Consider the following 25641-nt stretch of genomic DNA (forward strand, 5'->3'; position numbering starts at 1 on the left):
TTCTTCATTTTTCTTTGGATAGGGAATGTCATGTGTTGGGGTAGAGAAGCTAATCCTATTTTTGTATCTCTTCTCCCATCCAGTGACAGGAGAGTCTCCTCCCAGTTTATCAAAAGAACTGACCAGCACTTTGGCAGGAGTTGGCGACGTCAGTTTTGATTCCGATTCCCAGTTCCCCCTGGACGAACTCAAAATTGACCCTTTAACCCTAGATGGACTTCACATGCTCAATGATCCTGACATGGTCCTCACTGACCCTGCCACAGAGGACACTTTCCGAATGGACCGGCTGTAGGGCGTGGACATCCATGAGCCTAGGAACGTGCCACCTTCCTGGTGTCCAGCCGAACTGAATACAGCCCTCGGGTCAGTGGTGTCAGATTCCACGGTTCCTGAGAGCAGTCGCTCTGCCCCATTCAATTGAGTAAAGCTTGTTGTTCTAAGCTTGCAGTGCTGCCACCCCCTCATCCCTTCACCCCCAGCCTCACCCCCTGGTGCCATCTTGGACCCTTTGGTTCAGTCTACTCGTTGCCATTGAATGAGTTTGGATCCCGCATCCGCCTTCCCGCCCAAGTCCCAGCGTGAGGTTGTGAATTTGTTCTTGCACTAGGAGGGGGGTGTATGTGGTCACCAACATGAAGCAGCGTGACCACAGCCTGAGCAGTCTCTCTCTGTAAGATACCAAAACCATTGGCCGGCGTCCATGTGCTCCTCAAGTTGCCATTTCTGCTCTTGTCCCCTCCCTCCCTCCCTCCTTCCCTTTTTCCCTCCCTTCCTCTCCTGCCTCCAGGCTCTCAGTCTCCAGGCTGATACTCTGGGGCTACTTTCAGACCCAGAGGTGGAGAGCAGCAGAGCTCTGGGGGTTCTGCCTCCCTGACTGCTTGGTTACAGCCGCTTCATAATGTAATGGCGCTTCTAAATGTGTGGGTATGCCTTGTGCGTTTTCTGATTTGTTTCCTCACTGGTTCAGCCCTCACTGCCTTTTCTCAAACCCTTGGTGAAACCATGTTCTCTGGGACACAGGGAGCAACAGCCAAAGCAGGCACCCCACCCCCAAGAGTGCTTTGTTGGATGGTCACTTCCTTCCCCAACCCCACTCCCAAGAGAAAGAGAGAGAGGAAGAGAGGGCATAAAAAGGCAAAAAGAAACACTATTTTGAGAGATTTCTTTTTATATTTCTGAGCACACAAAAAGTACTATAATTCATTACCTGGTGAAAATGAAGGAGAGAACAGAAGATTTAAAGCAGCTACAATGGCTTCTGTGGCCAATGTTAGACTCAGTCGTTTTCCTTTTCCTCATTCCTCTTCCCTGCCCTCCATCCCTACTGACACCCCCACTCTCACCCCCATGCTATCCCTGCCAAGACTTTCCAGTCTACCCTGTTTGTACAGTTCCTGGGCAGGAATGGAGGGGGTCTCTTTCCTGTGAGGAGTCCAAGGAAAGGTGGGACATTTTTGGACTTATTTTTTATTATTGTTCATTACCTGTTATGTGTTCTCAGTTAACTTTACATACTGTTATTTAAGGAATTTGTGATTTTTTTTTCTGTTTTTGTTTTGTTTTGTATTTAAGTATTTGGATAGTTGAGATGTAACCAAACTCCATGGAGCCAATGATGCTCTGTATGATGTCTGTACAGTGCATCCACTTGTGTTTTTATTCCCAGAATGATATGCAGTAATAATTATATTTTTAAACCAACTGGAATTTTAAGCAACTCTCATCCAGAAACAATCACATCTAAGTCTGAATCTAAATAAAGAATGCTACCTTTTCAGTGTCTCTGAATAAGTGGTCAGGCCAGCTTATAACTGCAGAAAATGGCAAGTTAATCAGGGCCCTGTCAGGCAGGGGGCTTTCTGACAGTCTCCTCAGAGGCCTGCCCCACTGGGCTTTAGTGAAGTCATCAGTGAAGATGGTCAACAGAAGTCCTAGAGTGGAATCTGGCTGAAGGACCCTACAGAGAATCCTAGACTCCCACATGTGGTGGTGGGGGCTTAGAAATCTCTGGCTTTCTGAGAAATTCACCTTTCTTGTCCTGGACTGGACCTCTTGGGCAGGTAGTCTGCTGAAGCTTATGGAGCCCTTCTCAGGATCATGTTTTTAAACACAGAAAATATATGAGATTATAAAGGAAATAAATTTTATTGAAATAGAGTTAGCAAAATATTTTTAGAAAACAAATTCACTGACACCAGGTTAAGAGCCTCTGATCTAGTCTGACATTCCCCACCCCCAAATCTACAAAGAAGGAAACTGAGGCCTGGAAGGTCAGGGATTTCCTTGAAGGTTCCACAAAAAATCATGACCACAGCTAGAAACCAGGACTTCTGTTTCTGGGTCAATTGCTCTTCCCTCTGCACCATGCAAATTCCCAGCCTCCCATAAGTTCCTGTGAAACCTCCATGTAGACTTGGGGCTTGCCAGACCAGGCAGGTTATGGAGGATTATGAAAATTCTTGAGCCTTTGAGGTTTTGTTTTGTTTTTAACTGTTTACCAAGGATCCCAAAGCCCTGTGTCATGAAAAGTTTGATGGTTTAGGTAGGTTTGTCTTCATTCAACAGTCTTTGCCATGACAGGACTTGACAGATGATGACTTCTTCCCCTAGTCCCTGATCTCTTCATATGAATTATATTATTTTTAGCTAGTTGGTAGTAAATACTCATGAAGGGAATGCACAGAAGGCAGCTCATTCAGATATAATATACCACCTCCCCCAAATAAAAAAGCCTTTTAACTTTTCTCATGGAAGAGTTAGTTTTGTGTTTCCTCCCTACCTGTTCCCCACCCTTCCCCATACTGCTGACCAAAATGCCATAGGGGCACTTACTGTCAAATTCTACTCTTTTTCCTTCGAGGAGTACTCCTTGCTCCACCTCTTTTTAGAATGATCTGGGAGCGTCCAGGCAGAATAGCCCTCTAAAGCAACACTTTGGGGAGACCAAGAAAGCCATGAGTTATAGCTAGATTTCTGTGTGCTTCAAGAAACCCAGGGGAAGCTGGTCACAACCCTGAGACCAGAGCTCTTTTAACCATACCTCTGTCCATGCTGGGCACAACCTTCATTCTCCATGCTTCTGGGCTATTTTTCTAACCATTTGCACTTAAGATGACATGAAGGGTTGGGGGGGAGGGTGATTCTTGTTTTAGAATATGAACTTCCAAAACATGAATTTCCCCCCTCCTTTCTCTCCTAAAGAACTGGGGTGACGGGTGGGGAGGGCCCTTTGTCTCCTCCATTTAAGGCTCAAGAAAATCTTGCCCCATGCGGCCATGCTCCAGGCATCTGCTTGTTTTCCTCTGCTAATGCTGTGTTTATTTTTTCTTTTCTCCACTTCTACCTCCCTTATCCCCCCTCCCCCCAAAATGATCATTTCCAATGGAAGAGGCATACACCCATAAGAGCTTGAGTTACTTTCATAAAGACGATCACAGTCCTTTCCTTCAGAACAGCCAAAGGTATTGTGCAAATTTTCTGTGCTTCCTGCAAGTTTCGTTGCTCTCTGATAGTTCTGTTTGTTCATTTACTCGGTGTCCCCGCCCAGTCGGGCTAGCCAAACCTCGTGCACGAAAAATGCTTGTTTGTGAGACGTTATTTTTTTAAACCACTGTCTCTTAATGAAGCATCCAGTTTGGAAGGCATTTGTCTGTTCAATTCACTAACCAGATTGTGTTGTGGATAGTTTTTTACAGGGACATGATGTTGCTAAACGCTACCTTGGAGAACATGGTCTTTTTTTAAAAAACAAAAACAAAAAAACAAAAGACAAAACTACATGTATATAAGAGAGTTTGTTTATTATTAGACTTGTAAGTAGAACTTTTAAAAAAATGGCCTTAATAAAATAACCCATCTGGATGCAATTCTCAGACAAGGCATTGGGGACCATCTAATTTAGCCAATATCTATCTGTCTCTCTGTCTTTCTCTCTGTCTTTCTCTCTCTGTGTTTGGTCCCTTTCTGGAGGTGCGTGATGTGGAAGGGGATGACAGGCATAGACAGGAGTCTCTTGTCTCCAGTCCCAAAGAGAGAGAGATAGCCTGCTACTTGTATTAACCCTTTGAGAAGCTGAATGGCACACTGGGCCCCATCTTGGTAACACCCTGAAGATATGAGATTGTGCTGCCAGAATATCCCATATCCTCCATCACTGGGGCTATGGGTGAGACCAAGAGGGTGAGACTTGAATGGTTTGATCAAATGAGTTTTTTTCCTCTTTGTCAATCACCACATAAGCTTTTGTATTTAAAAGTCTCTTTGGAAAATTTATGGTTTGGGAGCAGTTTGGGGGCCCTTCCTTGACTGGGCACTTGGAGTCCAGATGAATGGGAAGAGGGTCATAAAAAGAAGTAGCACCAGGGACTGGGATGGAGGGTTAGGGAATAGGGTTCAATTTTTAGCCACCAAAGAAATGCCAGTGGGCCTCTGCTCACAGAACCTTGGCTACTAATAAGAAGGGAATTATTTGAGTGGAGAAATATGTAACAATTTGGCTTTGATTTTGGTGCTGAGGACATTTGAATAGTGAGTCTCCCAGGGCATTCATTCTCTCAGTCTCAAAGGGTTAATTCTCCCCCGGTTGCCCTACCAGTGGCTCTCTAGGAGGTTTTTCTAACATTCTCCCCAAGAAAGATTGTTGTTGTGTTTGCCAATCTTTTTCGCAAAAAAGCAACCAGCCAATGGAAACTGCATTCTCATCATGTAGAAAATACTGTGACTTCAAAGAAACCCTGTAGATTTTGCTATTTATTGCCGTTTGGGAATCTTGGGGGTGGGTGGGGGTGTTGTTTTGCATCATGTATATAGTACTGATGTCTGCATTCTCTGTAAATCTGGATCGACACCGGCTGACTTTTGTGCCGCCTGCATGAGACCTGCATGGGACTGGAGGCAGCAGCAGGACACATGTGTCTCAGGGCTGCGCCCGCATGTTAATGAGCTCATGACCAGTGTCCTGTACTGCTCAAAACCTTTTCCTGGACAGAGGGAACTCCTGTGACAAAAAGCTTTTTTGAAACTCCTCCTGTAGAGAGAATGGGAACTGCTATGGCTCCTGTACTCTTAAGCCATAGAATCTCAGAACATTTGAGATGGCAGGACCCTTAGGATATAGATCATCAGAGTTGGGAAGGCTCTTAGAGCACAGAATGTCAGTGCTGGGAAGGTCCTTAGAACATGGAATGTCAGAGCTGGGAGGACTCTTAGAATAGAGAATGTCAGAGCCGGGAGGACCTTCAGAACCCCAAATGTCAGAGCTGGGAGGAATTTCAGGTTTAGAATTAACAGGGAAGTACCTTAGTGATCACCTAGTGACTAGATTCTAGTCCAACCCCCTTATCTTATAAAGGAAGAAACTGAGGTCCAGAAGAAGGGGATGATTTACCCAAGGTTAAGCCTCTTAAATAGTAGCATCGTCAGAACTAGAACACAAGGACTGTTCTTCCCTAAGTCCACCCTCTTTGACATAGTTTTTTTTTAAGTGTTTTTCTTTCTTAAATGAAATCAACAAAATCAATAACTCCCTCTCCCTTCCCCAGTCAAAAATTAAGAGCACCTGAACCCAGGCTTCTTGGATGAGGCTAAGGTGGTTATCGAGGCACTGAGAAGCCTTCATTTTTGTGAGGTCCCCAGGGCACAAGATTTTTTTCTTCTCCTGATATTAGCTCCTAAGTTCCCTCCAGAAGGCTAGACCACATGGTGCATCTCTAACACAGCTCTCCTAGGAGCACAGGATAACAAAATGGCCACAGTATTTGGAAGCCCTGTTGACCACTCTTCATTGTCCCTGTACCATTTGGGATACAGTAGAAATAAGCCTGATGAATGCTATCCCCTCCTGCTCCTTACCCCCACTCCAGGTTTCTTATATTCAACCTATCAAGCTGTTGATTTCCAGAATCTTTTGGCTTATATATTTCCTACTCTGGATTCCATATATTATGGGGATCCTCCCCACCTGCAGGAGCACTCTTGGACCATTGAAGTATTCCCTTAAAATACACCCTATCCCAAACAAACAATCTCTGGACTCTTTCTTGCTAGTTTTATATCAGGGTCTTGAGCTACTCTGAGGAGGGAAGAAGAAGGGTGGCAAAGCATTCGTTCCCCAAGAAACATTGAACTCTTTGCCTCATCCTTGTTAGTGAATCCACAAATGCCGAATCCCCAACGTTTCTGTTACCCCTTTCCTGTTGAATGCTGCTCATTAAGGACACAGATGTTTGTTTTTTCTAGGGCCCCATACTATAGGGAACACGGAGGTGACTGACTAAGGTGTCTTTCCCTCTGGGAGCTAAGAAGCCAGTGGGAAGATTGTTCTATAGGCAGGACCAGCCCCTTCCTTCCTTTGGATCTGCTTTTTGTACTCCACAGGAATGAGAAAAGCAGCCAAGTCAGAGAGGTGGGAGGGACAATGGGGTACTCAGCATTTCATCAAATGCTTGACTGTTGTCTCAGTGGAAGGTTAGCTGGACAGGTCTCCCTCCCATATAAGGACATGGCAGTGGTCATCTACAGGGTCCTGTGGGCTCAAGGACAGTAGAGTAGGCAGTAACCCTGTGGGTAGTTACTACATTATTTTGAATCACTCTCACTTTGTAAGTAAGGAATTAGAGAGACAGAGTGCTTGTGACTTGCTCATGGTCACACACACAGCTAATAAATGTTGGAGCTAGGGTTTGAATCTAGGTCTCTTTACTCTAAATCTAGGTCATACAGGGTAGACCATGACCTTTTTGACTGTATCTAGTCCATGTTGGTTTTGGGTAGGGCAGGGGTGAAACAAGGGCCTGACTTGGAGTTCTGTCAGAGATATCTCCATTGGGGCCATTTGCTTCCTCTGGTTGGAATTAGACTTGTTGTGTTTGATCTCAGAGACCAGAATTGGACCAGTGAGGGGGAAATCACAAGGAAATGGGGAGAGCGTCCTAAGAATTGAAGCTATTACACAATGGAATTGACTATCTCCAGATTTAGTGAATTCTCTGGACCTTAAAAACGTGCAGGCAGAATTGGTATGAGGAAGCACTTGTCCCAGACGTTATACCTTTGATCTTTGAGGACTCTTGCAGCTAGGGAATTCTGTAGTCTCTATGAGAGTTGGGTCGACTTCATCCTGGAGGAGATACCCAGATAACCAGGGAGGGGAAGAATTTTAGGGAAATCATCAGAATCAGAAGGCCTAGCTCATTTGGGTTGGGGCTGGACTGTGGAGTGTGAGGAGGTCCTTCATTTCCTTTTCCCTGTCTCTTCTTTCCACATGCTCTGTAGAGATAAGATGATAGTATGGAAAGGAAATGAGGTTTAGATAGGCCAGATTCATGCCAGGTTCAGCTCCCAACTGTGAACACAAGGATGGTACCAGAGCTCTATCTGTAAAACAAGGATGTGGGCCTGGGTCAGGAATTCTTAACCTTCTTTGTGTCTTAGGCTTTTTTTTTTAATGCATAAAATAAAAAATAAATCAGAAGATTACAAAGGAAACCATTTATATTGAAATACAATCCCCAAAATATTTTAGAACAGATTCGTGAACCCCAGGCAAAGAACCCCTGAACTACATGCTCCCTAAGGCTCCTTCCATCTTTAAATCCTATGGTCCTGTGGAAGAGAGAACTGGCTGTGGGGCAGTTTAGTGGCTTAGGGGATTGAGAGGCAGGCCTAGAGACAGAAGGTCCTGGGTTCAAATCTGGTATCAGGCACTTCCTAGCTGTGTGACTGTACCAGTCACTTAATCTTCATTGCCTAACCCGTACCACTCTTCTGCCTTGGAACTAATACTTAGTATCAATTCTTAAGACAGAAGGTTAAGAGAGAGAGGAGGGTTGGAGAGGGGACTGGCCAGCAAAATGACTGAATACCCTTTCCCAAGAAAGCTCCCTTGTCAGGTAGTAGAGAGCTGTGCCTCTGCCCTGCCCTGCCCTGCCATGGTAGGGTATGGAGAATGCCACATGTGCCACAGAATACCCACGTGGCTATGAGTGTGTCATTCAAAGTCTCCAAGCCTCCGTTTTCTCACCTGTGAAGTGAGGCAAATGGAGATGACCATCACAGATTTAAACCGAAGATCTTCCTGTGGTTTTTCTTCTTCCTTCTACCCTTGCTAAAGTTAGACCCTAAGGAGGTCCATCTTGATCTCCTCTATATCAAGGTCAGACAGCTACTCTCACCTGCATTCAGGATTTCTATCTATGGAAAAAGAATCTTGGAATCTGGATATCCCGGGCCCAGATCAGAGAGGAGAAAGAGAAGTGCGTGGGAAAGAGAAAACTTTCCTTTGCCAAAGCAGCCAACACGGGGCTACTGAGGCCTGTTTGGTTTGAATCCCAGCTCTGTTACTTCCTGACTTCAGTGAGTCATGTCCTCTCTCTAAGCCTCAGTTTCCTCATGTGTTAAATGGGGGAGTTGGATTATAGATATCTGAAAGGCTCTTCTGCATCTGCATCTCATTAATAAAGTATCCCCAATATATTCTGGTGAATTGCCCTTGGAAAAAAAGAGACACCCCAACACCACCACCACCTCGGATGCTTTCGAGGCTTCTTGTGGCCTTCTTGAGGTTTGGCCATTCTCCCTGGAGTCCAAGGAGACTAGTTCAGCCTATTGACTGGCACTGCTCTCCTCTGTCCTCTGTCTCAACACTTCTTCCCGGGAGGCAGTTGAGTGAAAAAGTCTGATGTAAACCATGATACGAGGTCCTGAGTGCACAGTAGATACTGTCAAGCCATTTTCGTGAGTTAGGAGGAGCTTCTTTGGCATTGTTTTTTGCTGGTCTCGGATAGTTTAGGCTTCTTTCTTCAACAGGGAAGACTACTGGCTGCCCCTTAGAGCTGCAAAGACACTGGCCACACCCTATCTCCCATCCTGAAAGTGAAGCTGAGTTGAGGGACCGGGGATGGCTTTGCCCATCTCTGAGGCCCCCTCCTCCAGGCTCTCTCATGCCTTAGATACTGTGACTATTGCTGCAGGAAGCAGCTGGCATTGTGGCTGCCAGCCCCTCTCCCCCTGCCCTCCCTTTGCCTTATTTGCAGGGACTTTGCCCAGCCCTCCCTTTTGCTCCTCTGGCAAAGGGGGTACAAATGATGTTGTGTCTGGCTGGCTGTGGGTGGCTCAGGTGCTGCTGCCACCTCCCACCTCTCAGGAGCGCATCTCCTCATTGAAGGGGCAAGAAGGAGACCAGAGTCTGTAGGCAGCTGCTCCAGGCCAGGAGACTAGGTGTTGTTGAAGGCCTGCCCTTAGCAGCCAGTCTTAAATGGGCTGGTTGTGATCGCGCGCCGGGCCACAGCATCCCGTATCCCAGGGCTTCGGAGCTGGACGACACTTCAGAGGTGATCTCATCCTGTAGAGAGGAGTTGAGACCCGGGGAAAGAAGGCCACCTGCCCAAGCTCGTTCAGATCCCAAGTCCCAGAGCCAGAGTTTGATCTGTGCTCCCCTCGGCCCTTCCTACATGAGGATAAGTCGAGCTCCTTTTGTGCCCCAGGAGGCGATGAAGCTTGCTTCCTTAGCAGGGCCTGGCTTAACATGTGGGAACGGGCATGTCCTCAGTCCTTGCACCTCAACCACAGAGAGCGGCAGCCCTTATTCTCCTTCCCCATCCCCACCCTCACCCCCGGCCACCCTTTGAGCTCGCCCAACGCTCGTATCCCCCGTTGTGGGAGACGTCTCCCATTGCCCTCCTGCTCTGCGATCCCAGCACCCTGGCATGATCTGCTGTCAGCATCTGCCCATGAAGCTCTGCTGAGCAGAGCTGGGCTTCCTGCCTGAGGGATCTCCCAGGACTGCCATCCATCTAGTGGCAGCTCCCAGAATTTCAGTCCTAGCACCTAAGAGGAAATGTTGGGCTGGCCTCCTCAACCCAAATTAATTTACAGATCAGCTAGGCCAGCCTTCCCTGGCTTACAAGCAGAAATGAAGAAATAACTAAGCCCGGATCACTCTGCAGGCCGGTGGTCAAGAGCAGGACCCTCCTGACTCACCTGGCCAGAGGCCCTTCCAGGGCCTTGGCTATAGCCTCTGTGTCACAGGGCACCTGGGCGTGGGCTGGCCTGGCACAAGTGCCCAGGTTCTCATGAGGAGAGGAGAGATAGCCCATGTGGAGATGGAAACTCAAGGAAGGCAGCATGGTGAGGTGGGAGGAACCTTGGGCTTAGAGTCAGGAGTCCTGAATTCTGTTCTGACACTACTTAGAGCCTCATTAGGTAACTCTGGGAAAGTCTCTTCCTCCTTGTGACCTCAGTTTCTTCAACTATAAAAATAGAGGGTTGTGTTTGCCAGTGTTTAACGTGTCTGACATTCTAGAATGCTAAGCCTCCTGAGAGGAAGCCCTAGATTTTTAGGGGGATGCCGTCTGCCCATCTGCTAGCTTGCATGGTCCCCAAGCCTCGTGGCACTCATTCCACCTCCAGGGATGGAAGTCCTTTCTGCCTGATATCTACCCTTTGCTCGGAGGAATTCATGGCCAGGCAGAGAAACAAAGTTCTGGTGAATCCACAAATTGGAGAATCAGCCCCCAAAGGATAGTTAGATGTATTTTTCTCCGCTCCCCTTCCTCCATCTCCTCACCTCAGTTGGTCCTAAGTGCCCAGAGCTCAGAGGACCTAGGGACTAAGCCCCTTCCCTGCTCCCTTGCTAGAAATTGGGGGCTGGTTCTCCCCATTTTGCCAAGGGAACAACTGAGACCCACCCAGTCAGTGGCAGGAACTTAGACTGGGCAAAAGGGAGAATACATAGGTAGAATCCCAGAGTCCTAAGCCACAATACCTTGCCCCCAACCCTTTGTCATACTGTTGTTAGGTAAGGGGCCAGCCTTTGCCCACAAAGGAATTAAGGTGGTACACAGCTGGGCCCTTGGGCCCAAGGAGTTTTGGAAACAAAGAAAATTGAGACTCATAGGGCAGGAGCCCTGGAGGTCTCATGAGGAGACCCCAGCTCAGTCCGGCAAAAGGAGTACATGAGGGGGGCTTTCCTCTCTTTGTTCTTGGAGCCTAGAGGCTTCCCAAGGGCAGGGCTTCATGCCCCAGTTCCCTGGAGCTGCTGGTCAGGCCTTAAATACTCCTCCTCCTCAGCCCTTGTGGCCACATCCAGAGAAACGGGGCTGGTTGGTCTAATCACCCTAACCACTTCCAAACCCCTCACCCTATTGGGAAGGGCTCCTTCAGGTGCTGACCTTGCCTCTCTCCAATCCTAGGGCCATCCTGGCTTGAGCAGGGAGGCCTCATTTTCATCCAGCCTGGCTGACTGGAGGGGCAGGGGATGGGTCAGTGTCGGCGCATGGCCCTGCCTTTGCTTCCTGGGGACGGGAGCAGGAGGGCGAACTCCGAATGAGGCCAAGCTCCCCCCCAGGCTGGGTGAGTGGTTGATGACCCAGCTTCTCTGTTGGAGTCCATCCCCAGGAGTCCTGAGCCCCTGATTGCCTCTAGCCAGCAAACAGGAAAAGGAGTCTGGGGGAGGAATGAGTGGGATTGAGAAATGGTGACAAGCTGCCTCCTGGAGGGTTCAGCATCTTGTCTGTGCCCCTGAGGACTTGTGTCTGGTCTCACTGATATATGCAAACCCCTTCTGTCCACCGTCTGCACCCTCCGGCCCCCGGGCTCCAGAGGCTTCTGGGCTCTGCTTTCTTGGTAGGTCGAGGTGGGAGTTTGGAGGTGGCCCCCATTTGTGTCTGCACCCAGGCCAGGCTGCAGGCGCCCGGCCCTGCCTGGCCAGCCCATCTGGACTGTACCCGGGCTCCCTGGCCCCAGCCCACTTCAGCCCTTTTCTCTTTTTCCTGTGGACGCTTTTGTCTTTGTATCTTTGCATTCTTTGTAAAGGAAATGTAATAAAATTCAAATGTTTTCGTCTCCGGCTGGTCCGTTTCTCTCTTCTGGCCGCAGGTACATACACGTATACCAGGGGCCCACACTAGCCCATGAGCAGACCCCCAGTGCCCGCCACGGACACCCCAGTGCCCACATGCTGCAGATCGCTGGGGCAGACGGTCTTGCCGAAGCCCCCTGGACCCTCCCAGGACGGATGACAGGGGCAGTGGGAATGAGCTGAGGTCTTTATTGTCTTTCCTGCTTGCTCTCTTCCCCCTCCTCTCACCCTCCACTGGGGGGGAGAGAGGCAGCCCCTCAGGGTCTCCCCATCCTCATTGCGGGGAATGCCGGCTCTGAGGCTGTGGCCGTGGGGCCTCCGCTGACCTTGCCGAGGGCCCGCTGCTGGAGGGGCCGACATGTTCTTGTCCTGAAGCCCTGGGCCAGGGGGTTAGTGGTGTGCTACGTACGGGGCTTGGGGGACGTTGGCCCGAGCAGCTGGCCACCCCCTTCCTGTGGCTTTAGTTCTGTTGCAGACGATAGGCCTCGTAGTCCTCGGGAATGGTGTCTGCAAAGACAGGAGCCCCGGGGGCTGCTGAGATTCTGGCCAGGACCCCATCCCTCCTCCCCCTCGCCTCCGCCCGAGCTTGGGGCAGCGTACACTTACGGATCCCTGGGGTTCCCCTGGTCCCCCTTGGGGTGTGCCTGCCCTCCGGCCCCCCATCCGTCTCCCCGGGCACCCTGGCGCCCTCATACCATTACATCGGTAACGGAGATTGGCCCAAATGATGTTTTCCTGGGAGAAGCAGAAGACGCCGAGGCGGCCTCCTCGCATGGTCGTGTCCAGCACCACGTTACTGTCGGCCACGAGCTCGGGCCCCTCGTAAAAGCGGACCCTGGGAAGGGAGCACAGGACTCGGGCAGGTCCCTCCCCCTCCCCCACACGCCCTCCAAGTCCACAAGGGGGCCTAGTTCTCCCCTGGGCGCGGGAAGGGACGAGAGCTTCAGTCGAGTCAGGGAACGGTCAGAGCTGCGCAGCGACCCTTTCTGGAGTCTTGGGGAGAGGTCCCAGGGGAGCTCGGAGGCGGGACCGAGTCAGGGTGAAATTGGGGGGGGGGGCTCACCGGATGTAGCCCACTTGCGGCCGGTGCTGCAGGAACCAGCGATAAGACGTCTTGTCCTTCCAGCCCACGTTTCTGGGGTCTTTCCAGAGCAGCTTCACCTGGTCGGTCGTGTCCCCTGTGTGCCACAGGGCATTGCGCAGCTGCTCTCCGGGGCCCGTGGACGACTTCACGGCCTGCACACAGACGCACTCGTGAATTCGAGGCTCAACCCGGCCTCCGCTACCTTTGGCTGCTCCGTGTGACTTGGACTAGATCTGGGTCCGGTCTGGGCGGAGGGGCCGGAGCTATGCTTGCAGACCGGGGGGAGCGTGGACTGTGTTCCCCTTTCTCCCACAGGCCTCGGGGGGGGGGGCACGGAGACGGTTTTTTGTGATGTGGGTCCCACAGCCTGGGTGGCTCGGGGGAGGGGGGGAACGGGATGAAGTTTGGAGTTTGAGGCCAGGTTTGGAGATTGGGTTTTGGGTTAGAATAAGGCAGAAGAGGGGGAGGAGGTGGGTGGCCAGGGAGCAGCCAATTTGGGGGGGAGCACAGGTGGAGATATTCAGAGGGGGGTCCAGTTCAGTGGCCAGTGGGTGACGACTATGGGGTAGATAGGGTGACCTCAGGCTGTGTTTTTTTTAACCCTCACCTTCTCTCTTAGAATCAATATTGATTCCAAGACAGAAGAGTGGTAAAAGTTGGGCAAATAGGGGTTAAGTGACTTGCCCAGGGTCACTGAGATTGGAAGTGTCTGAGGCCAGATTGGCACCCAGGACCTCCCCTCTCTAGGTCTGGCTCTCCATCCACTGAGCCTAACGGTCCCCAGATTCCGAGCCTCTTTAGGGGCTCTTTGGGGTAGAGATTTGGAGTCTGGGAGGTCTCCTGGGCAGGGACAACGCAGGAGCTTCTTGGAAAGACTCTTGGGGCCAGGGTACAATCCCATTGATGCAGATGAGAGCACTCTCTCCCTTTAGTTCATTTGTGCCTTATTGGGAGGTCTTGTTTTATCTGAGAATTCTTTCCCGACAGTGACCAATATGGAAGTATGTTTGGCCTGATAATATATAGCCCAGACCAAATTGCTTACCAGCTCGGGGAGGGGAGAAGGAAGGGAGGGGGGGAGATCATTTGGATCTTCTAATCTCAGAAAACATATGGGAAATTGTTACTACGTGGAATTGGGAAAATAAAATGGCTTTTTAAAAATAATAAAGAAAGGCTCCCAGAGGGCTTTAAAGGGGTCTCTGGTGGGGGCCCTGAGGTGTTGTTTGAAGGTCCCCTGGAAAAGTTTGGGGCCTGAGATGGGCTGCAGGGGGAACCCACCTTGAGCTGAATGCCAGGTTCAGCCACAGCTCTGAAGGGATTTGCCTGCCAGTATGTCTGTTCCATCTGTTTCCACATGACCACGTAAAAGCTGGAGCTGTCCTGGTAGCCAAAGATGAGACCAGCATAGTCATCGTCGGTGAGGGTGTTCACGTGGAACGTGCCTTCGAAGTCCACGCCATTAAAGGCTGTGTAGCCTGGGAGAGAGAGGGGGGTTCTGGGTTCAGCATCGGGGAAGTCCCAGGCCCTCCCCTTTCTCCCCCAAGACCCTGCCTTTGCCCCCTGCTCACCCACAGCCAGTCCAGGGTCACTGTTCATCGTCTGCACGATCTCCATCCCCTGCAGAAGGGGAGATGGGGAGGTAAAACTGAGGCTGGGCTCTGCCCCACTGATACCCCTCTCCCTATCTCAGCCCAGCCCAGCCGGCACCTTCCTTCTTGCCCCTCCTTCTACCTCAGGCCCCATCCTGGAACAAAGAGGCAGACCTGATTGAGAACCACCCAATTGGGGTCTATCTGCGCATCTCCCTCGGGGTCCAGAACAACAGTCTGGAAGGCTCGGAAGTCTGTGAGGGTGACCTCTGCGTTCTCTGGGCACACGTCGATCTTGTCCACAACCTTGTCTGCATCAAAGTCGTCCTGGCACGCATCACCTACCCCATCGCCTGCAGACGGACGGGGAGATGAGCGCTGAGCCTCCGGGTCCAAGATGAGGCCCGGCGTGTCCCTTTGGCGATCTCGCCCAGAGGAGGGCCAGGACCATACACCGTCCCCTCTCCTCCAAGCCAGAAGCCTGGCTTCCTCCTCTCCCCTCCCAAGACGTGCTCAGTCCTCTTCTCTGGATCCTCCCACGGCCATCCCTTCCATCCCACCCTCGGCTCACCGTCCGCATCCTCCTGATTCGGGTTGGGGACCAGGCGACAGTTGTCTGGCCCCGGGGCACGGTGGTCTGGGATTCCATCATTGTCATCATCGTCATCACAGGCATCGCCCTGCCCGTCCTTATCCGTGTCCTGCTGAGAGCTATTGGGCACGGTGGGGCAGTTGTCCCGAGAGTCCTGGTGCCCGTCACCGTCCCTGTAGGAAAGTGGGACCGAGGCTCGGACACTGGCCGGCTGCCATCCCCTGCCCTCACCTTCCAGCCCCTTCCCCGAGCCGGACCTCCCCCACCCAGCTGTGCAGCATCCCCAGTCTCCTTACTGGTCCTGGTCACTGTCACAGGCGTCCCCTACTAGATCGTGATCCACATCTCTCTGAGGAGGCAAAACCCCCAAAGTTTGGAGAGCCAGCCACGGACTGAGCTGTTCCTACCCAATCCTTTCCCTGAGGCCACCCGCCTGCCACGCTGGCAACCTCCCATCTATCCTTTGTGGCCAAGATCCAGTGGCTCCTCTAGTGAAGGAAAGGGGAGGAAGGAATCTGTTCTGCTCAGGGATCGGGGAGCCTCTAACCTGGCATTAGCTGGAGATTTTATTCTGGCCAGAGATTAAGGGTGGGAGGGAGTGTCTAAACTAGCCAGGGATCAGGGGGTAGGAATGGTTAGAGGTTGAAGATTCTAAATGGCCGTGGAATGGGAAGGGAGGCTCATTGGTGCTGCGATGGAGAGAGCTAGCCTGGTCAGGACTTGGGGCCTCTAAGCTGCTCAGAGATTGGAGGATTCTAACCTGACCCAGGGAAATGTCACCCAGTCAGAAGGAGGAGACTCACCTGGTCAGCATTGCCCTTTTGTGGACAGTTATCACAGGCATCTCCTACCCCATCTCTGTCACTGTCCCGTTGGTCTGGGTTGGGGACCCTCGGACAGTTGTCAAGAGCATTCCGGATCCCTGAGGAGAAGTGAGAAGGGCTTACACTAAAGGACAGGAGGGCTGGTGCTGGGGCCAATTTCAGGGCACATGTGGGGAGGTAACCTCAAGCCAGAAGAGCCTGGGAGCCTGGTGGACTCACGACAGATCGCTGAATCCCAGGGGCCTCGTTGTGCTTCTTAAAGGGCTGTTTGGGTATCCCATTGACATTCCTAACACTCAGCTGGCATTTATGTAAAGCCCCTTAAGATCTGCCAAGAGTTTCAACATGTGTTACCTCATTTTATCCTCACAGCCCTGGAAGGTAGCTGCCATTATTGTCTCCATTTTACAGATAATTAAACTGAGGCTGAGAAAGGTTAAATGACAAGGTCCCACAGCTAGGAAGTGTCAGAGGTGGGATCTGAACTCAGTTCTTCCTTGTTCTAAGCTCAGAAATCCATGCCGTGTGCCTCTTAAATGGGCATCCTCTCCTGGCCCTTCTCTTGCTTTACCTTCCACTCCTTAAGTGTGAGCATCACCCATGACACTGACATTGACCCATTCTGTATGGAATCACAAGGTTTGAGATGTGTCAGCTCTACTCTAACCTCAGAGACCAACTGGTCCAGCCTGTATGATTGAAAGCCTGTTACCCTAAAAAGAACTACATATCCCAAGAACCCACTGACTTCCTGTCATTGCATACTTCCTGTAGACAGAGGATAAAGGGCGTGGGCTTTGGAGGCTCCCACTCTCTGAAGTAGAATCAGCATTGATAGTGGTGAGTGGGATTGACTAAAAAATGGCTAACCAGCCATGGGCACGTGTCTTTATTTTGTATCTTCTTTATTCCTTGATTTCTAGTGATCATTAATAAATCTCTTAAGATATAATATTATTATTGAGATTTAATTTTAACTTTTACAAGCCCAAAGCTGAAAAAGATTCACGTCTACAATGCCAATGTCTCTCCTGCCCTCCAGGCCTAAATCTCTGAGAAGATATGTTGAACAGAGGGGGCAGCTGGGTGGCTCAGTGGATTGAGAGCCAAGCCTAGAGATGGGAGGTCCTAGGTTCATATCTAGCCTCAGACACTTCCCAGCTGTGTGACCCTGGGCAAGTCACTTGACCCCCATTGCCTAGCCCTTACCACTCTTCTGCCTTGGAGCCAATACAGTGTATTGTATTGGTAGGGTTATAAAAAAAAAAAAAAGATATGTTGAACGAGGTCCAGTAGACATCTGAAACTGAACTCTGTTTCCCCTTCCCTACTCCCCCACTCCTTTCCAGCTTCCTATGTCAGCAGGGCCGCCATTTTCCAGACCTGAATCCTAGATCATTCTGGACTACTCACACTCTCACTCTCTCTGGCTGCCCTGCCCTCAAACCATATTTAACCCTTTGGACTCTTGTCACATCTCAGAGTTAATGCCAAACAAGATCTATCACTCGAGCCGTGGTCACACCCTAGCAGAGGATGATGGGAACCCAGGCTCCTTACTCTTCCCCAGGGTCATGTTCACTTTCTGGGCTCCCATCTGACTCATATACTTTAAGCCCACTAAAACCTCCAGATCTTTTTCAGATGATCAGCTGTCTAGCCACCATCCCTCCATTGTGTACTGGAGAGCTTGAGTTTACCCTCTGCCTGGACTATCATGGCAGCATTCTGCTTGGGGCCCTGTCTGCAACAAGTCCAAAACCCACTTCCAGTCCAGTCCATCTTCCATTCAGCTGTCAAGGTCATCTTGCTGAAGTGCATCTCTGACTGTGTCATCTCCCTTCTATGATATACTCCTGTGGCTCCCTATTACTCTAGCTCAAACATCAATTCTTCTTTTTGATTTGAAGGCCTTTCATAACCTGATCTTCCTGCCTTTGCAGTCTTCTTCCATCTCACCTCCATATTTTGTTGTTACTCAATTGGGTCTGACTCTTCATGGCCCTATTTTGGGATTTTCTTGGCAAAGATTCAGGAGGGTTTTGCTATGTCCTACTCTAGTTTTACAGATGAGGAAACTGAGGCAAATAGGGTTAAGTGACTTTCCCAGGGTCACACAGATACTAACTGGGGCTGGATTTGAACTCCTGAAGCTTCCCTCAGCCCCACATCCTCCCACCTAGTGATCCTGGCTGCCCTCCTGGCTGCCCCTCTCACAAGACACCCCCATCTCCAGAATCCAGGAATTTTTACCAGCTGTCCCCATACCTGGAATGTTCTTTCTTCTCCATCTTCTTTAAATTTCTAAGTTAAATCTCAGCTCAAGTTCTAGGCTGCAAGTCTTTCTGAGATCCCCTTAATGCTAGCTGGCACCTTTCCTCTGGCGATTAGCTCCAACGTGCCCTTTTTCGACAGCCTGTTTGCTATCTGTCTGTTGTCTCTCTCATTAGGCTGGAAGGTCTTCGAAGCCAGGGACCATGTTTGCCCCTCACTGGGTCTCCAGTGCTTGGCACAGAAAATGCTTAATCAGTGCTTGCCAACCATTGACTGACTTCTCGACTTTAAGTGTCCGAGTTTGGGGAGTCTGAGGTCAAGTCCCAGGCCAGGGAAAGGAAGGAAAAGTGGCCTGGACTCTCAGCCTGGTCAATAGACCACCCCAACCCACTCTGCCCCGAGCCCCAGCTCACGGTCCCCATCGATGTCGTCGTCGCAGGCATCGCCTCGGCCATCCCGGTCCGTATCCCTCTGGTCGTCGTTCTTCTCCCCACGGCAGTTGTCACAGGCGTCGCCCCATTTGTCTCCATCACTATTCCGCTGGTCTGGATTCCGAACCAGGACGCAGTTATCCTGGAGGGCAGAGAAGAGGAGGTGGCCGAGCCGTGTGGGTTGCCCTGCCCTGCCCCTCCTCACCCTCCCTCCCTTTTTCCCAGGCTCCCTTCCTTGCCTTGCATCCCACCCTGCATCTCACCTGCTCATTGAGCACTCCGTCCCCGTCGGCATCTGGATCACAAGCATCCCCGATGCCATCTTTGTCAACATCCTCCTGGCCCGAGTTGGGCACCTTTAGGCAGTTATCCTGGGGAAGGATGAATGGGTGAGAGCCCCTGGGGGTGGGGGAGAAGGGCCAGGGAGGGAGAGCTGGGAAGGGTGAGACTCAGGTTGAAAGAATTCTTCTGCCCCGAGGGTGTGTGTGTGTGTGTGTGTGTGTGTGTGTGTGTGTGTCTGTGGTGTCTGTGTGTGTGTGTCTGTGTGTGTGTCTCTGTGTGTCTGTATCTGTGTGTGTGTCTGTGTGTGTCTGTATCTGTGTGTGTGTCTGTGTGTGTCTCTCTGCGTGTCTGTATCTGTGTGTGCCTGTGTGTGTGTCTGTGTGTCTGTATCTGTGTGTGTGTCTGTGTGTCTGTATCTGTGTGTGTGTCTGTGTGTGTCTCTCTGCGTGTCTGTATCTGTGTGTGTCTGTGTGTGTGTCTGTGTGTCTGTATCTGTGTGTGTGTCTGTGTGTCTGTATCTGTGTGTGTGTCTGTGTGTGTCTGTGTGGTGTCTGTGTGTGTGTGTATCTGTGTGTGTCTGTGTGTGTGTCTCTGTGTGTCTGTGTGTGTGTCTGTGTGTGTCTGTGTGTGTGTGTGTCTGTATCTGTGTGTGTGTCTGTGTGTGTCTCTCTGCGTGTCTGTATCTGTGTGTGTCTGTGTGTGTCTGTGTGTCTGTATCTGTGTGTGTGTCTGTGTGTCTGTATCTGTGTGTGTGTCTGTGTGTGTCTCTGGTGTCTGTGTGTGTCTGTATCTGTGTGTGTCTGTGTGTGTGTCTCTGTGTGTCTGTGTGTGTGTCTCTGTGTGTCTGTATCTGTGTGTGTCTGTATCTGTGTGTGTGTCTGTGTGTGTGTCTCTCTGTGTGTCTGTATCTGTGTGTGTCTGTGTGTGTGTCTGTGTGTGTCTGTATCTGTGTGTGTGTCTGTGTGTGTCTGTGTGTGTCTCTGTGGTGTCTGTGTGTGTGTCTGTGTGTGTGTGCGTGTGTGTGTGTGTGTGTGTGTGTGTGTGTGTGTGTGTGTGTGTGTGTGACTGGGTCATAGATTGTTCAACAAACATCCAGGGACTTGAATGGGCCACAAATTGCAGAGACAGATTTTAGCCCAGCGTCAAGAAAACTCCCTCATAATCACTGTCCAAAGGCAGAACACCCTGCTTGCCCGGCCGGATGACCTGGGAATGAGGGATATTGCAGAGGGACGCCCTGCTTAGGGAGAAGTTGGACTCATGGCTTCTGGAGCCCCCTCTCTCCAGTGGTGGGAAAGGGATGACGACATCACTTCAGACGGAATTCTGGGGGGTTGTGGGAAGGGGGACCGCCCAGAGGAGAGGAGGAGGAAGGGCCCCTTCTCCCAGCCCACCTTTCGGCACTTCCTGTCGGGGCACCGCAGCTTCTCATCCGGAAAGCCGTCCAGATCTGTGTCCTTGCCACACACGAGCCCGTTGCCAGCCCAGCCCACAGCACACTGCGAGGGGAGTCCGGGCTCAGCTGGGCTCGTGGGCCTCCAGTCTGAACCTCCCCCAGCCCTTAGGCCCAGGCCTCACCACACAGGAGGTAGAGCCGTCCCTCTCCAGGATGCAGTCGGCATTTTCATGGCAGGGACTGGGCTCCCCATTAGGACACATCCGTTGGGCCCTCCTCCGGCAGCCAGAGGCTTGATCCCCTACAAAACCGGGCTTGCAGGGCCCACACTGGAAGGATCCCTGCCTCAGGACCCAGGGAAAGGGACAGCATCAAGGCTGGGCCCTAGGACCCCCCCCCAGACCCTGGGGAGCCCAGCCCCTCCCAGGGGCACCTTCCCCAGAGGGCCTCAACCTGGCTCCACTCTCCCATCTCCCCACTCTTCTCCCCTCCTTTCTCCTGGGCCATTCCCCTTCCCCTCTCCCAGCCCCTCACCCGAGTGTTGGTGCACAGCGAGTTGGGAACACAGTTGTGCTGGCCCGTCTCACACTCATTGATGTCAGTGCAAACCTGCAGGGGGAAGCACAAGTCACGATTCTACCTGAAGATGCCCACTTCTAGGGTCCCTTCCCTTTGCCCCCACTCAGGCCTCGGGGTCTCAGGGCTGGAAGGAACCCCAGAGACGTAAACAGGAATCTTGCCTTCCACATTCTAGTACCTCTAGGGATGGGGAACTCACTACTACGAAGCAGTTCACTCCTTTGGGGCATTCCTCATCTCGAGGCCATTTTTCTAATCTATCTGAATTCCAGGACATCTCTTCAATGCAGACCCAGCTCGCATCCCCACCTTTGCCCGGGCATCATCTTCTAATGTCTGGGCTTTCTACTGATAGCTTAACAGGCCTCCCACCCGCCACTCCCCAGCCCCAGACTACAAACACAGCTTCTCATAGGCCAGACTTTGCTCCCTTTGTACCAAAGGGAAAGTTTCAAACTCTGTAGCCTACCGTTCTAGGCCCTTCCTGCCCCGGCCCCAACCTCCCTCTGCCTTAGCTAGAAACACCCTTGGCTCCAGACATATTAGAACACTCAGACTGTTCCCTCTGTCTCCCGGCCATCTGTCCTGTCAAACCCTAATTTATTCATCCTTCAAGGCCCAGCCTGAATGTGGAGGTACTTTGTGTAAAGGATCCAGCCCAATTCCCCAAAGCCTGGCCCAGGAGAATCTTTGGATTGGAAGTCACAAGCCCTGGGTTCTAGTATACACAGTTCTGGCTGTGTATCTCTGGGCCCAGACATGACATAAAAACGAGGAGTTTAGACTTTATGATTTTGATAGCTTTCTCCCAGCTCTGATGTTCTGTGTTCTAAGATCCTTCCTAGCCATCACATTCTGGACTCTAAGGTTTCTCCCAGCTCTGACATTCTCTGTTCTAAGCTCCCTCCCAGCTCTGACATTCTCTATTCTGAGGTCTCTCCCAGCTCTGACATTCTCTGTTCTAAGCTCCCTCCCAGCTGACATTCTCTGTTCTAAGCTCCCTCCCACCTCTGACATTCTCTGTTCTAAGCTCCCTCCCAGCTCTGACATTCTCTGTTCTAAGGACTCTCCCAGCTCTGACATCCTCTGTTCTAAGCTCCCTCCCAGCTCTGACATTCTCTGTTCTAAGGACTCTCCCAGCTCTGACATCCTCTGTTCTAAGGGTCCTCCCAGCTCTGACATTCTCTGTTCTAAGCTCCCTCCCAGCTGACATTCTCTGTTCTAAGGTCTCTCCCAGCTCTGACATTCTCTGTTCTAAGCTCCCTCCCAGCTCTGACATTCTCTGTTCTAAGCTCCCTCCCAGCTCTGACACTCTCTGTTCTAAGGACTCTCCCAGCTCTGACATCCTCTGTTCTAAGCTCCCTCCCAGCTCTGACATTCTCTGTTCTAAGGACTCTCCCAGCTCTGACATCCTCTGTTCTAAGAACTCTCCCAGCTCTGACATCCTCTGTTCTAAGAACTCTCCCAGCTCTGACATTCTCTGTTCTAAGGACTCTCCCAGCTCTGACATCCTCTGTTCTAAGGGTCCTCCCAGCTCTGACATTCTCTGTTCTAAGCTCCCTCCCAGCTCTGACATTCTCTGTTCTGAGGTCTCTCCCAGCTCTGACATCCTCTGTTCTAAGCTCCCTCCCAGCTCTGACATTCTCTGTTCTAAGGACTCTCCCAGCTCTGACATCCTCTGTTCTAAGGGTCCTCCCAGCTCTGACATTCTCTGTTCTAAGCTCCCTCCCAGCTCTGACATTCTCTGTTCTGAGGTCTCTCCCAGCTCTGACATTCTCTGTTCTAAACTCCCTCCCAGCTCTGACATTCTCTGTTCTAAGCTCCCTCCCAGCTCTGACATTCTCTGTTCTAAGCTCTCTCCCAGCTCTGACATTCTCTGTTCTAAGCTCCCTCCCAGCTCTGACACTCTGTTCTAAGCTCCCTCCCAGCTCTGACATTCTCTGTTCTAAGCTCTTTCCCAGCTCTGACATTCTGGGTTCTTATAAAGGCCCTATAGCTCCTCAGGTTCTAGTCTGTTCTAAACTCTGCCTCCTGGTCTCTTTATATCAAAGAACTGGGAGTCCCCTAGAACTCTCATCTTTGCCCTCTGGCGGACTACATCAGTGAATGAGGAGAGCAGCCCAGGCCCAGGCCCAGGCCCAAGACGCAGCCGCAGAGCCCCTGGTGATAGAGGAAGGACACGTACCTGCTTGTTGGCTTTGGCAAAAGCCAGGCCCACGCCCTCGTGGACGGGCCCGCTGTACCCCGGGGGGCAGGCTTCACAGCGGAATCCTGGGCTGGTGTTGATGCAGCGGACCCGGGGATAGCAGGGGTGTGCATTACACTGTGGGGGGTGGGGCGGGCGCGAAGTAAGGGGGCGGGGAAGTCACCTAGGACTAGCCCAGCTCCTCCTGGCGCACCTCCCCTCCCCCGCCCCCAGCCCAGATCCCACCAACCTCGTTCACGTCGGTGCAGTGCGATCCATTGCCGGAATAGCCTGGAGGGCAGGGCCCACAACGGAAGCCGCCCCCTGGGGTTTCGGTGCAGGTGACCCCTGGGAAGCAGGAGTCTGGCTCGCATCGACTCAGAGGCCGCACGCTTGTCCATGGACTAGTCACGGGCTGCATGCCTGGGTTCAAGGGGAAGGGCGGAGGGGAAAGACCCAATCAGAGGCCCGGCCCCCTCCCCAGCTCCGATCCAATGCATAGGTTGGCCCCACCCCTAGCTCCCAGGCCTTTTCCACCCCACACTGGCTGCCTGTCCGAGTCTCTAATCGTGTCTCTGTATGTCTGTGTCTCTGTCTCAGTCAATTTCTGTGCCTGGCTCTGTCGGTGTCTCTCTGTGTCTCTGAGACTGTCTACATCTCTGTATCTATTTCTGTGTCAATGACTGTATGTGTGACTGTATCTGTCTGCGTATGTATCTTACTGTATCTGTAACTGTATCTGTGTCTGTGTCTGTGACTGTATCTCTTTCTGTGTCTCTGCTTTCACCTATTTCTTTGTGGGTCTATTTCTCGAAGCTGTCAGTCTCTAGTCCCTTCTCTTTCAGCCTACCTTGGTCCAGTTTTCCTGTGTCTTATCTGCTCGTCTCCTTTTTCCCACTTTTTGTCCCTCCCTCTCCCTCCCATCCTTTCCTTCTCCTCTCCCCCGCCCCCTTCTTTCTCTTTCTCTTGGTCTCAGCCTTCCTTCCTGTTCTCTTTGTTATCCTTGTCTTTCTATCTCTTTCTCTCCATCTCTTTCTGCCTTCCTTGCCGGCCCTTGTTCTTCAGCCCGGAATGACTATCCGTTGGCCTTACCACAGGCATCACACTCCATCACGGTATTCTTCAGGAATGTGATTTCTTTGATCTGGAAGAGATGAAGAGAAGTTGGCCGGGGGCGTTGAGGGAAGTTCACTTGGAGAGATGGCTGGCAGGACCGGAGGGAAGGGAAAAAGAGCCTCCTCTGCCCTCCCCTCCTTCGGGTCATGAAAGGCTAACACTAGATGGTGTTTCCATCCTTGTCCTGGGAAGAAAGGATGTCCTGGGGCACCCGGGCAGCCTACTCACCTGCTGTTTCAGGAGTTCCCGCACCTCCTGCAGCACCAAATTGGTTTCCTTCATCTCCCGGAGCATCTGGGGCGCCACATCTCCCCCTGAGCAGAGAAGGGCGCTATTGTAGTGCTGGGCAGAGCCTGGGGGTGTTGGGGTGTCCGGGAAAGGCAAAGGTGTTGCCTTTGAGGGGGAATTCTAATCATTAGAGCTGTCCAAGCTGGGTAGGCACTGTACTGGGGACTCTCACCTTGGGGTGTCAGCCCGGTCCTTGGGAGGGGCCAGGGATTCTATCGAGGGCTCAGACGCTTTGGCTAGGGGCAGTTAGAGGAAGGGGAGGGAGAGCTGAGGTAAGGGGTGGGTCAGGGACCGCTGATGGAAGCAAGAAGATGAAGCACCGTCCACTGGCCGATGGGCTGAAACCGCCAGAGGCACGGCACCTCTTTGACGCGTGCTCTTTCCCTTTCCGGCTATGTTCCCCCAGCCAAGTCCTCAGCCCTCAGCCCTCTCCCTAGGAGCTTCTTTGTGTGTCTTAGCCCCGGCCCGCAGCCTTGGGGGCTTAGCCAGGCTCCTTGGGGTTCCTTCAGCCTGGCACTCTTGGCCCGAGGGTTGGGGTTTGAGTGGGGGAAGAGTGGCGTCCCCCAGGGCCCTGATCTGTCTTCCCTCTCTATACCCTTCCAGACTGAAGTCTTTGGGGAGGGGAAAGGTGCTGGGGCTCCAAGGGACACAGCCTGTGCTAGTCTTGGGGACCCCGAGGGCATCTCCCGACCTAATGCTGAAGCCGTACTGGCTTGGCTGCGGAGGTTCGGGGTGTGGCGCGAGGGTACCAGTCGGTATTTTCTGGGAGCGCCCCTCTCAACTCCTTGGGGCACCGCTATCCCAAATCTTAGGGCTGGAAGGGACCCCAACTTTCCTCAGGTCTGTGCGCTCAGCGGATGTGAGGGCTAGGGGCGTCCCGCTTACCCACTGGTGCCTGTCTCTGACCCGTGACGAGGTGGCAGGCGAAGGCGAGAAGCAACAGCCCAAGCGAGGGGGATAAGGGCATGGCTGCGGCGACTTGGACCGGGCTCAGGGCTTGGGGAGGGGGCTGCGCTGAACTTTGGCGGGCTCGGGGTCGCGACTGGGATTCCTCGCTATTTTAGACGGCGGCGGCGGCGGCGGTGGCAGCGGCGACTCTTCTCCCTGTGCGCTCCCTCTCTGCGCTATTTATGGAAGC

At 51.9% G+C, this 25641-nt stretch overlaps 2 protein-coding genes across 10 annotated transcripts in view; one reads left to right on the forward strand and one right to left on the reverse strand.

The window, feature by feature from the left end:
• The window catches only part of CRTC1 (CREB regulated transcription coactivator 1), a 138031-nt gene extending 126187 nt beyond the window's left edge, over nucleotides 1–11844 (forward strand). For all 9 annotated transcript variants that reach the window (XM_007489256.3, XM_007489257.3, XM_056822151.1 and 6 more), the window contains one exon: nucleotides 84–11844. In XM_007489256.3, coding sequence (XP_007489318.1) covers nucleotides 84–295 — 212 coding nt within the window. In that variant the 3' untranslated portion in view covers nucleotides 296–11844. The remainder of the gene's footprint in view (nucleotides 1–83) is intronic.
• Nucleotides 11845–12029: 185 nt separating this feature from the next.
• On the reverse strand, nucleotides 12030–25502 carry COMP (cartilage oligomeric matrix protein). Its single transcript, XM_001370057.4, has 19 exons — nucleotides 25389–25502; nucleotides 24444–24529; nucleotides 24192–24243; nucleotides 23350–23522; nucleotides 23100–23237; nucleotides 20870–20944; nucleotides 20518–20676; nucleotides 20334–20438; nucleotides 18921–19028; nucleotides 18640–18799; nucleotides 15932–16050; nucleotides 15425–15477; nucleotides 15108–15301; nucleotides 14711–14889; nucleotides 14516–14564; nucleotides 14226–14422; nucleotides 12924–13096; nucleotides 12556–12695; nucleotides 12030–12367 (listed from the first exon to the last, which is right to left on the reverse strand). Exons 1-19 carry the CDS (start codon nucleotides 25468–25470, stop codon nucleotides 12321–12323), a joined length of 2289 nt encoding a protein of 762 aa, XP_001370094.2. The 5' UTR covers nucleotides 25471–25502; the 3' UTR covers nucleotides 12030–12320.
• Nucleotides 25503–25641: the final 139 nt, after the last annotated feature.

Source organism: Monodelphis domestica, chromosome 3, assembly GCF_027887165.1.
Source record: "Monodelphis domestica isolate mMonDom1 chromosome 3, mMonDom1.pri, whole genome shotgun sequence".
Taxonomy (NCBI): domain Eukaryota; kingdom Metazoa; phylum Chordata; class Mammalia; order Didelphimorphia; family Didelphidae; genus Monodelphis; species Monodelphis domestica.

What these genes read in the sequence shown, in the direction of transcription:
- COMP (XM_001370057.4), bottom strand. Translation starts at nt 25,470, where the DNA reads ATGCCCTTATCCCCCTCGCTTGGGCTGTTGCTTCTCGCCTTCGCCTGC. An exon ending in GGGAACTCCTGAAACAGCAG is followed by an intron (nt 24,244 to 24,443) that starts GTGAGTAGGCTG and finishes CATCTCTTCCAG; the next exon opens with ATCAAAGAAATCACATTCCT. An exon ending in TTGCCAAAGCCAACAAGCAG is followed by an intron (nt 20,945 to 23,099) that starts GTACGTGTCCTT and finishes TTCCCCCTGCAG; the next exon opens with GTTTGCACTGACATCAATGA.